Source organism: Melanerpes formicivorus, unplaced genomic scaffold (assembly GCF_026170545.1).
Source record: "Melanerpes formicivorus ecotype bairdi unplaced genomic scaffold, bMelFor1.0.p_v2 SCAF_7, whole genome shotgun sequence".
Classification (NCBI taxonomy): Eukaryota; Metazoa; Chordata; class Aves; order Piciformes; family Picidae; genus Melanerpes; species Melanerpes formicivorus.
The window spans coordinates 12,919,347-12,932,091 of record NW_027142359.1 but is presented as its reverse complement, the minus strand read 5'-3'; the positions used below and the strand labels follow the sequence as shown (position 1 = coordinate 12,932,091).

General features: G+C 37.2%; 1 protein-coding gene across 1 annotated transcript in view; it reads right to left on the bottom strand.

Moving 5' to 3' along the window:
* The window catches only part of AK5 (adenylate kinase 5), a 92,573-nt gene that overhangs the window by 63,684 nt on the left and 16,144 nt on the right, over positions 1–12,745 (bottom strand). The window contains exon 6 of the mRNA XM_068141099.1: positions 3,982–4,173. Coding sequence (XP_067997200.1) covers positions 3,982–4,173 — 192 coding nt within the window. The remainder of the gene's footprint in view (positions 1–3,981; positions 4,174–12,745) is intronic.

The window sequence follows — 12,745 nt, the reverse complement described above, 5'->3', positions numbered from 1 at the left end:
ATTGCTAGGTGGCAGGAAGGATATGGGGATGGATTAAACTATGTACAGAACTGAAATCCTCTGGTAGACATTAGAATAATTGCAGATCATCTGGGCATGTACATTTCCTCCCTTTTATAATTTAATATAACTAATAACTTGCCCCCCTGGTAATCTGTGGCTTAATTACTGTCTAGATAAAAAAGTACATAAAGTTTTTGGCAGTCACTGATACAATAAATGCTAGCACATGCAGCTACTTATAGACTCCATGTCCAGTGCTGTGATATCCATTACTATTGTCTTGATAACTGCTGAAATTAAATTTGACTTAAATCAGGTTTTGATTTGTGGGACCCGCCGACAAACTGCTAAACAAATTTTAAACACCGACTGCATTAATGAAAATATCAGATATTTACTTCTTTTAAGTAAGTTTACAGATCTGTTCAATCTGAACAGCAATCCAAGATCTTGAATATTCAAACTTCATTATTGCAAAGAAGGACTTTTTCGGAAAGGACAGAGATATATCTTCCCATTTCTTAGAAGTACTGTAGATGGGGCTCTCAATTCTTCCCTTGAAAACAGAATCCAGGATCAGACCGAGAATAGGGATACCATGCACAGACTGAAAACTTAAGGCATACAGAGCAGCAAACAAGCATAGGCTCTGCACTGTATAAAATTGTTAAAAGATCATGAGGGGAAAATATATATTACATCTAAGCAAGCTAACCAGTTAGGTCTGAAAAGGACAAAGAGTTTTCAAATTCTGTTAACTTAAGCAAAACATGTAAAAAACAGTATGGAATAACTGTTGTAGCAGGAAAATTAGCATTCTTTGGTAATTTAGATTTTTATTTTCTTGCTTATATGGTGTCTAACAGTGGACTATAATTATATCAAATATCTGCTCATTAATTGTACTTAGTTAGATTTTAGTGATTTTTTTTTTTTTCTCCTATGGGTCTGTTTGTTTATGAAGAACAATATTTTAAGTAGATGTTTAAAATCTGAGTTGTGGCATCTGAGTCGTAGTTATAGAATGTTAACTCTCCATAAGACAATTGGGTTTGTTTCTTTCCCCTGAGTAGAAGTACGATGCTGGGTAAAAAAAAATACCTGAGGTTTTGAGCTTTGAATAGCAGTGTCAAGGTACAGGTAGGGATTTAAGATAAATGTAAATCCTTTTTTTCCTTCCTGGTCAACACTGACCTTGCCTCAAAGACTCACTCCTCTAGGAATCAGGCTACTGTAATTCTATTTTACACTGTTCTACTTCTTACACTGGTCTCCTCCACATTGTATTTCAGTGCCTTCCAGGTTCAATGTTATAATCAGCAGGATGATTTTCTTTCTTGCTTCCTCCTTCTGTAAGGAAATAGCATGCACAAGTGCATCAAATATATGTAGAAGTGTTAATATTACATATGCATTATACAGATACATACTAGTAAGGATAGGTTGAAAAGGCTTCCACCAGGAGAACGTGGTGGTGAAGACTGCAACAGTTCTTGGATTCTATGGCTTCCTAAGAAAAACTGTCTTTTCCACTGATGAAAAGCAATGAAAATTATATGGTGGGGCATTTTTCAAAGTCAAAAGAGAGCTCAAGTTCATCAGTGAATACAATGGGATCAAAGCCATTTGGAGTAAGAAAAGAATCCATTATCTCCACTCATGTTTCCCTGAAGAAATAGGACAGGAAGTTGGCAGAAAGATCCTTAGATTTCCCATCAGATGAATTAATCTCCAACAAAATCAATGCATGAAAAGAAATTACATTGTCAGAAGAATGTTAAAACTCTATAGATAATACTGCTTTGTAAATCGAGCACTAAGGAAAAAGAACAAATGGTGACAAAATTACCATTTAAAAAACCATCAAAAACCCAAAACACGTAAAAGTTTATAACTTGCTCCAGTATATATTTTTCTGTGTCAACTCAGCACATTTCCTCTGTTTCAAGGTCATGTGCTTTTAATAAACGCTCCAGTTGCTTATTTGCTCTGGAGTATGCATGCTTAATGTCTTTTTATTACTCCCTTCCCAGCTACTCCTTTTACTCATTCATCCCCCACCAATTTAGTTGCCTTCAGCAAGTGCAAAATGTTATCTTCCACATGTAATTAAGTCCTATGGAAATGAGGTCTGCCATCTACCTTCTTTATCATCTACAGAAAGTGATCCTTTTGTCCACTGGCTATGACATTACTCATGCATCTAACTCTCAGGGCTTGGCTTTACTAATGCATCCTGGCTTTTTAACAAGGGAAACACAACTGCACTGTAGCAGCTCTAATGACAACTGAACAAGAGAGTCTCTCTTCCAAAGTCTAATTTTCTTAACTTTCTACACCAATGTAAATCTACAGTAATTTCTAGATCTCTGTGTATTAGCATGCTTTGAGCAGATACCACATGCTTAAGGAGTAAATTCAAGTCTTACAGATTTTTATTCTCATATTAAAGACTTTTTTTTTTTTTTTTACATGGTGCCATCAGTATGTTAAGAATATGCTATTTCCCTGTCCTGTAGTGGGCACTAACATAATGTTACCATTTCTATACCTATTACAAACATCTGCTTCCTCCAAAAAGAAATTAAATACTGCAATTCGAATTATCTTTAGAACTCACGAGAAACAGAGCTAAGAAACAGAAAATGAAACCTCAGTAAGAAAACCATCTTCTGTTTTACATGCTTTATCTACAAAGGCACATCTTCTCTGATGAGCTAAGTGTGTTTTCTATAGGAGGAGCACTTGTAAAGGCTATGGAAATGTCACAAAATACACACTTCCTTCCAGTCCTCTCACCCTTCCAAGCAGAGTTAATCAAAATTCTCAAATAGAACATATATTCTCTGGAGAAAACAATGCTATAATGTCATGGGATTTTAATTCTGAAATTCAGAGAGATGTTGAAGGGCATTATTAAGGCTACCAACATTATTAGATGACTTTACAATTAAGCATACTTTGGCCCACTGTGAATCTGACCAGCACACAAAATTAGTCATATTTGCTCTGAGGAGACCATACCAATGTCAACTCTCTAGGTTATTTAGGCTATCAAAAGAAAAAAAAAAGGCCATCTGTGCTTTCACAGTACTATATATGGTACCAAGTTCTATGCTCTATTAACACCAAACAAAATATGTCATTTAGAACAGGTCAGTAATTCAACTGTTGCCAGCTGCTCATTGAATTTGTCATTATTATGCACTTAAATACTTCACCAGCACTTGCTAGGCCTATTTCCATAAAGTATTTCTTCCATCAAGTACTTCATGAATGCAGCTTTTGGTATGTCCTGTGTTTAGAGGTAATTTTGCTTGCCTTAAATATTGCAGAAATCCATACTCTTACTGATATCCAAGAGGTGCACTTTTCCTGTCATCAAAATTTTTATCTGGCACAGTAAAGCTTGTAGGAGGCCACATAATAATACACTTTTAAGCAATGATGATAGTCTAAGGACATTTTATTTCCTAGAGTCAGTCAACAGCCATATACATTTATTCCCCGAAGAACCTGTACTGAATTAATCCAACCCAAGAAACGCGTTGTTAGAATGTAATTATTTTCTGTTGCCATTCCCTCTCAGGACAACCACGCAAAAAAACCACATGGTGATTTGCAAGGGATGAAACTTTTGGCACTGGGACAGTAATCAGTGCTTCAAATCACGCACTTGTTCCATGCAAGTAATTTCTGAACAGAGGGTTTGCTGGTAGGTGGTGAAGCAATTTATGCTTGTGACAAAGAGATGACATGGTGCTTACCATGTCATCTACATGCATATGAATTTTACTCTGATACTGCATTTTGCAGAGAATACTCTCTCAGCACACTAAATGTTTGCTTTCAGTCACCATTGTGTATATCAAAACTATAATTTGATTTGCCTGGCCTATCTTAAAGCAAAAGGTCTAAGAACCCAAGTATAACCACAATAATAATTATGTTTTCAGAGGTATATGCCAAATAACTTACTGTGATGATTAGCCCTTTTTCCTGGAAGTATTTAACCAATGGAATGACATTCTGCTTGAAATTCATTAGTCGTCTTTGAGTGGCTTTCAGGTTATCATCAGGTCTCCCTTGCTGCTCAGCACGCTTCAGTAACCTTTCTTTCAGTCTTTGATTGGAACATGCCAGAAACACCACCAAATCTGGGGTACAGATCTGTCAAAAGAAAAATTCAAGAGTTTGTGATTAACTTGACTACTCAGCACCACAAGACTCAGCAGTTTCATTACTTGGTGAGGCTCAGCTATGCTGTATTTGCGTAAGTCGGAACTTGACAAAGTCATTCATTTTCTGTTGTGTTTTGGTTTTGTTGTTTGGGGTTTGTTTTGCTGGGTTGTTTTTTGTTTGTTTGCTTGTTTTTAAAGGAAATTTTGTAGGCTTAAAGAGAGGATTGATTGTCTTATGTGCAGGTTAGTCAATTCATTTCATCTGGAGTGTCAAGGAAAAAGTTTAATTAAAAATTGTTGCCTCACTCCAGAAATCTTCTTTAAACTATGTTCATCATTTGCATACCAGAAGATTCCCCTAGTCAAAATTAACATCTTTAAAACCCAAAATATAAATATCTCATATTTTGCAGGAAAATGATTGTATGTTTTCTATTTAAAAAGCCCTTAAGTGAGGCAGTATTTAAAATCTATCAGCCATTATGATGCTAACTAGGACAGGTAAAACCACTGGCTTGTTCCAAGATTCACAGTTTCTTAAAACACTTTTGTTTCTCTACATCCCACCCAAGCTTCAGTGCACTTTTCAAGATGTTAAGTGTAGCAGTTAAGAGGATTTTAATTTCTTCTATCCTGTGTTGTGAGCATTGTTTTATGTCACACCCACACTCACATTACAGTTCAGGAAGTACAGCCTTACAGTAATGAGAATATTTTGGGGCGGAATATTAGCTCTTACTCAGTGAAATTCTAGTTGTTCTTACAGCTTTCAGTGTTTTTCATAACTTTTGGTTACTCATGCTATCAGAGAGTTATAAAAGAGATATTTCTCATGCTTAAAGTGGGGAAAAGCAATGGTAGCCCCACTTCCTTTGGAATTCTGCTACATGTTCACCGGCAATCTCTGGAGGTCATCACTATTTAGTACATGTAGTAGAAAAATCATAAGTCATAGAATCATTTAGGTTGGAAAAGGCCTTCAAGATCATTGTAAACCATAAACCTAGCACTGCCACATCCACCATTAAACCATGTCCCTAAGTGCCACATCTACAAATCTTTTAAACACCTCCAGGGACAGTGGCTCAATCACTTCCCCAGGCAGCCTGTTCCCATGCTTGATGAACCTTTCCATGAAGAAATTTTTTCCAAGTATCCAGTCTAAACCTCCCTTGGTGAAACTTGAGGTAATTTCCTCTTGTGCTAAAGTTGCTCAGACACTTGAATTAATGGGGTTTTAAAATCAGGTTACAAGTATATATTAACCATATTCATAAGACCTGATTTTGTTCTTTCCACTACCTGGTTGTTACAAAGAAATTTACTGCTCTTTAGAGACTCATTTAAAAAAAAAATTCTCACTAGCTTAGTAAAATTATCGGTAAGAAACACTTGTGGTAAAAATAAACCCTACTGTATTGTGCAAGTTTTTATCCGATTACAAATTAGAAAGGGTTTATTTGTTTTCTCATACAAGCACAAAGTAATTTCCGCCTTTATTAGAATAAACCTTTATTAGAATAAACCAAACCAGGTTGGAAGAGACCTTCAAGATCATCGTGTTCAACCCATCAACCAATCCAACCCACCCAAACAGCTAACCCATGGCACCAAGCACCCCATCAAGTCTCCTTCTGAACACCTTCAATGACGGCGACTCCACCACCTCCCCGGGCAACCCATTCCATAGCGCAATCACTCTTTCTGTATAGAACTTCTTCCTAACATCCAACCTGAACCTCCCCTGGCGCAGCCTGAGACTGTGTCCTCTTGTTCTGGTACTGGCTGCCTGGGAGAAGAGACCATCATCAGCCTGTCTACAACCTCCCTTCAGGTAGTTGTAGAGAGTGATAAGGTCACCCCTGAGTCTCCTCTTCTCCAGGCTAAGCAGCCCCAGCTCCCTCAGCCTCTCCTCATAGGGCTTGTGTTCCAAACCCCTCACCAACTTTGTTGCTCTTTGCCATCTTTTACAGACCTGAGCAAAAAAAGCTCAGTTTTAATTTTCATTAATATTAGTAAAAAAATTATCTTACTTTTCTAGAAATACATAATCTAGTTACATTACAAATTATGGTGGATGCTAAACTGAGATTTTTCTCATTATGTTTTTTACCTGCAAAATAAAATGTTGTCCTTGTTCAGCTCGACACTATGTAAATTTGATAGTCAAATTTGAACTATATACAAACGTCACCAAAACATCTATGTGTGTTCTAACTGCTACTGCATAAAGAAGGCAATGATTGGAATAAAGGCATTGAGTTGAGAGGGCATCTGTGGGACTTGGGAGCTGGGCTCAGGTCCGGGTTTGAGAGGATCTGGTTTTGCTGAGGAAGCAAAGGCAAACCCACACGTCTTGTTTTAAAAAGATTATTATTGATTTGTAGAAAAAAAACAACAAACAAAACCCTAAGTTTCAGCCACAGTAAAAACAAACAAACAAACAAAAACTGCCCTGGTGAGGCCACACCTGGAATATTGTGTCCAGTTTTGGGCTCCCCATTTCAAGAGGGAGAGGGAACTACTCAAGAGAGTACAACAGAGGGCTATCAGGATGATTAAGGGATCGGAGTACTGCCCTATGAGGAGAGGCTGAGAGCCCTGGGGCTGTTTAGTCTGGAGAAGAGAAGACTGAGAGTGGATTTAATAAATGTTTATAAATATCTGAGGGCTGGGTGTCAAGAGGGAGGAGACAGGCTCTGCCCAGTTACACCCTGTGATAGGACAAGGGGCAATGGATATAAACTACAGCACAGGAGGTTCCACATCAACATGAGGAGGAACTTCACTGTGAGGGTCACAGAGCACTGGAACAGGCTCCCCAGAGACACTGTGGAGTCTCCTTCTCTGGAGACTTTCAAGACCTATCTGGATGCATTCCTGTGTGACCTGTGCTAGATTCTATGGTCCTGCTCTGGCATGGGGGTTGGACTTGATGATCTTCAGAAGTCTCTTCCAATCCCCAACATCCTGTGATCCTGTGATTTACATCTTGATGTTCATGATACAGCTGTTATTAACACATTGCTACAGAGAGCCAGAATAAACCAATTATGCTTCTGAATACTCTCTGTATCTAGGCTCCTGTACCCAAAGATGTTAAATTGCCTAAAGACAATCATATACAATCTAGAATACTCTGGGGTCTAGAATAATCAGGACTTCACAGATGGACAACCTGGAAAATTAATGACCAAGCTCAAAAAAATAACCCTGTCTAGCTGGGTTTCTGTCATCTGAGGGAATACAGCCTGGCCTTTTCTCCTGGCAGACTGATCCTCCTCCAGAAGAAGTCAAAAGAAACAAATGCAACTTCTCAAAACTGGGGTTATGATAATTAGCCTTTCACTGACAGTAGAATATAAAGATGAGGAAGCAGAAAGTGGCTAAAAAGCAGAGCCATTTTCAAAGAATAAAGGACAGTCTGTTAAGCAGCAGTAGCAAGCAGAAAGGCGGACTCTATCATTACAGAAAATTAAATAGGATTTAAAAGAGAATCAAATTATGTTTTACATACATTGTAGATGATTGGAAACATGAGAACAAAAACTGCAAAAAAATACTAATTGTGGTAATTTTTAATAAGTATCTAACAGATTTTTGAAATAGTTAAGCTTGTAATCTCTTTTTTTGTAAAAACAACTGCCAGTGGGAGAGAAGCTCTTCTCTTGCCTTTAACACATGTACTTCAATGTCAACAAAAATAGAGTAACTTTCCTCCCCTTTTCAGACTATTCTAAATATATAATTGACAGAGTTATTCCATCCTTTCAGGGGATTAATTATTTATGACAGTTAATTTTACTACCACATAACAGCTTTAAGCCACATAATTATTCACATGAAAGACTGCAAAAGTAAGTTTCCGTGCTAGGCTTTCATGCAATATGGACATTATTAACAGTAGCTCTGTTAAATGATTCATTAGAAGCAGAAGCATAATGAGTAATTTGGAATTTATAGAGCATACAGTAGTAAAGAAATCCAAACTATGACACAGATCCAGAATGAAAATGCTTCTGATTTCAAAGCCATAGAACCCTAAGGTCACACTATCTCATAAAAGGGACGCACATGGCAGCAAAATCAGCACAGAGGCATCTCAAAGACCATTGTGGTTATCCATCTGACTGGACCTTCCTAACATACATTACACAAGGACTTAGAAATAACAACTGCAAATCAGGAATGTAGTTAAGTGAAGAACAAAAGTAGTCTATACAAGTGAGGTGCTTTATTTAGTATTTCCATTTCACGAATCTTAGTGACAGTGAAGAAAGATTGTAAGAAATCTTTACATGCTCCAAGGTGTAGCTGGCCTCCTCACTTCAATGCTTGCCCTCAAATATCTTCAGGGCTAGCATCCGCCATGTACTCAGGTCTGTGAAGTCATACCAGATCTCCTCAATATAGGACTTAAGATCTGTGTATCACATAACTTCACACATAGCATCAAAATTTACAGAGTACTTAGAATAAATATATTGCTCATGAGACTATGAGCCCTAAAGGAAAACCAGGAAGGAGACATAGGGAAGATCTCCTGTTTCACACAGACATGGGAGTGCAGCTTTACATAGCCTATCTAAGCTCTTCAAAGAAACTTTGGCTGAGTAAGTGCAGTGAGGGAAGGATCCGAATGCCATCATGACACCATCAGATGTGCTGGTTCATATTTGCTTAGCAACTGTAAGCTGCGCTGGCTTCTGAGGTCAGTTCCTTTTTAAGAATATGGGAAACCATGCTCTGGGTCTATTTAATTTTATTTTTTCTAATTGTAAAATCAGGATAATAACAAGGCACAAAGGAGTAATCACTGTAGAAGATACAATTCATTTGGTTTTAATTATTTCCTATCGCATTTTAAAATGGAAAAACTACTTTTTCTTACACTCTAGTTTTGTAATGTATTTCACTCATAACAATGAAAACAGTGGCTTAAAATTCTCACTTCAACTGAAGTATTGTCTCAAATATTTTTTTGAAAAAAAATTTTTAAAACTTTTGGGAAAATTCCATCATATTTGAGGTCAGAATACAAAGCAGATTCTGATTATGTGATGTCTCTATGAATTAATCCTGAAGAATATGCTTCTTTATCATCAGAAAGTATCTGGAAACAAGCCTCTGCTTGGTTTTATATGCACAAAAGGGTAACCTCTCTTCTATACCCACAGGTATAGAGACTTCAGAGCACTTAATATAGTTCTGCTACATCCATTTACAACCTGCAGGGTAAACCCTTGAAATGTTATTGACATTTCACTCCTGTTTTCATGAGCCACTGCTTTCACTTACCTCAAACCTCAACTGCACCTGCATGACATGCTTATAAATACTTTAAGTTGGAATGTAACAGGCTAGTGTGAACATTCAGACATCTGGGATTGCTTCTCTAAAAATGTATCTAGTCCTATGCATGCATGAGTACAAATTGGCTTTTTTTTTCCCCTAACAAAGGGAAAGAGGGTATATGACTTATGTGGAAAGAAAACAAAAAAAACTCTCCTTTTTTTTTTTAAACTCAGAACTAAGTGTTTTTGAGTTTTATAAGTAGGGAAGTTTTATTTTAAGACTTAGCTTGTAGAAAAGGTGTACAGACCTAGAACAGATATAACAACTGGATTCCATCATGCTGATTTCTCATAGCACACCTATGTTGTGCTGAAGGCAGAGGGTTTTCTTCATGTACAGAAATGCATGCAAGGAAGGACTGTGGAGCTCAGGGAAGTGAATCTGACTACTAACTGGAACTCAGTCAAACAGAGAATCTTTGCCTATGGGAACAGACAAGTTTCTGGTTATTCATAACCTTCTAAATTTTAAATGAGACAAAGAGCATATGGCATCAGCTCAAGATAAAACTGGTGGGTACATCCTCTCATTTTTCAGAATAGCATTTGCTAGTAAGTAAATCCTACTCTCACTGGGTCTGAATCTCCTTCCCAAACTGGAAGAAGGAGTAAATTGAGAGTAATTCCATGCAAGTTGGTGGTGTTATTGATGTAAAGCGCTATAAGTGGAAGGACAGTGTCTTATCTCTAGGGATATTTTCTGCATCTCCTCTTGTTAGTGAGAGTAGTGTGCTTGTTTGCTAGAAATTAGACAATTACACTCTTTCATTATTCCTCATTAGGCAAAAGATGAAAATTCTCTGTTTCTTAATTCCTGGTATGTTCTACTAGATACTCCTGAGAAAACATAACTGACAGCTCATGAACAATTGTCATTAATTTAACTGTGCATTTTAGTCTAATTGGTAAAGGTTACTAACAGGTTAGTTTATGTACATTGTATGGGTGCTCTCCCTTCTAACTACTGATTTCCCTTCTGTATTTCTATCTCTTCTGGGTTACTAGACCGGTTGCATAGACTCTTTTCTTGCAAAATCGTGGATCGTGTCTGTAAAATCATGTCAGAGTGACTTTTGCTGAGGAGATTTTCCTGGTAACTACTTCTGAACTATATTTACACTGCCCAGGAAATAAGCTTCCAGCAAATTTCCCAGACTACATAATTAGGCCCCCTAATCATTGACTGAGAAGCAGGTATCTGTAGGGAGAACTGATTCATATCTTTACTCGTGTAGAGCAGCTAGCCCACAGGAATCTCTATCTGTAAACACTAATGCTACAAAGAAAGATCTAAAGTTCAGAACTGTTCAGCAGGCACCTCCATCCACTCTGAATTCAGAATATCAGGTCCTCTTCAGATGGTTAAGGACCAGCAATGGATGAGCTCTCCTTTACCTAGTTTGTCTAGCAGCAAAGAGCTCTTGTCCAGAAAAACAGGAAACCTGAGGTCTAGGGTCTCTTACCCACTCCTTGCCTTTCCCAGAAGAGCACCCTAGCTTCCAGGGCAGAAGATAGTAAGACCACTCTAAAGGCTTTCTGCTCAGGCTTGGCTTTAAGAACACAAGACCCAAGAGAATGAATGAGATGAACCAGAACAATGCAGATTACCGATGTGCTAGTCCTCCCGACTAGGTACATACATCCAGCAGGGGACTGAGGCTTTTCATCCAGGAACAATGACATGGAGATTTGGGAAAAGAGAGATAAGAGGTTGGGGAAGGAATAAAATGAAGAAAACACATAGATCATGATACAGAAAAAATACCTTTACCTGACCAAAAATCTACTGCAAAGAACAGATCCCCTCAACAAGATTCACAGAAAGGTTACATTGATTTTTGTAGTTGTTCTGGAGCCCACACTCCTGGACCATGACAGAGCAGGTTTTCTCTGAAAAGTTCTTTGCAGAGAATGAGCTTGGCACTCAGACCACCATACATCAGCTGCACACAAACACCTCTGTCAGACTTTGAGGGGACTGCAGGCATAATTTCTACTTGGAGGTTTAAGTATCAGACTTGGAGGAATAGTATTGCTGTCCCTAGCTTGTGAGGCTGTGAGAGGATGTCAGTTTTCCCCAGCATTCTATATTGTGCCAGCTATACAGTTTGTTCTACTTTAGCACAATTCTTTCCCATAACAATTTTCATAAGGAATATTTTGAGGAGTTAAAAAAGCTAGCCTGAATGGCAGCCAAGATGAAGCAGTTATTCATTGTAGGTGTAGTGCATTTATGAACATTCTTAAGGACATTTTAAGTAAAGAATCAGATAAAATCTACTGCCTCTGTTTATTACTTAAATTAAGATTTTATTTCATCAACTATAGTCTTGCCATCCAGGTCATATAACACAAAAATACTTTAAAGATAATTCCTACAAAAATCGTCTTTTTCTCTTATCAAGGAATTAAAGTACACACATTAATGAATATTTATTAAGTAATTAGATTTTAATACCTGTTCCACATTTCATTTCACTATTACAAAACTTAAAAATAATTAAATTGTAGTAAATACAATTTTTTTTTTAAAGTTTGCTTAAATTAATAATTTTAGGCAAACTTCATCAGTGCTTACTCTATTGAAACTAGTAAGGCTAATGTTAGTGAAGGCATTACTGAAATCAGAAGGAAAGTCATGCATGAATGACTGGAAGTGGAAAAAACCAACAACAAATAAACCAAAGCAGTAATCGAAATTAAATTGAAAATATTGAAGTGAGCAATTATTTCTTCTGGAAAGAGTAAAAACTTGTTGCCATGTGAGAGATTACAGAGAAAGTCAAAATGCATTTTTTTCTTCGTGAGTCATTTAAGTTCAATACACCAGTCGGAGGCATTTCATTACAGTTGTTACTGGAGAGAAAGACACTTAGCATGCTTGACCATGCTGATACTGTGGATGACTTGCTGAATTTCAAGCTGACAGGTTAATGGTAAATAAACAATTTTCTCCTTGGCATTTTCAAATGTGTGCTTGGAATCTAAACACCTTCATACTATTTGCACTCAGTAGATCATGGGTACCTTAAGAAATTTGTAGTTTAGGACAGCTTTATGCCTAGGATCAAACTGGAAGGCTAATTAAATCAGTAATTAATCTGCACTACTGTGCAGGAAGACTTCAAAATTATCAAAATACAGAAATAATCACAAATTAATACAAATATATGAACTGGACATTCTATTTGCCTTTAAGACATTACA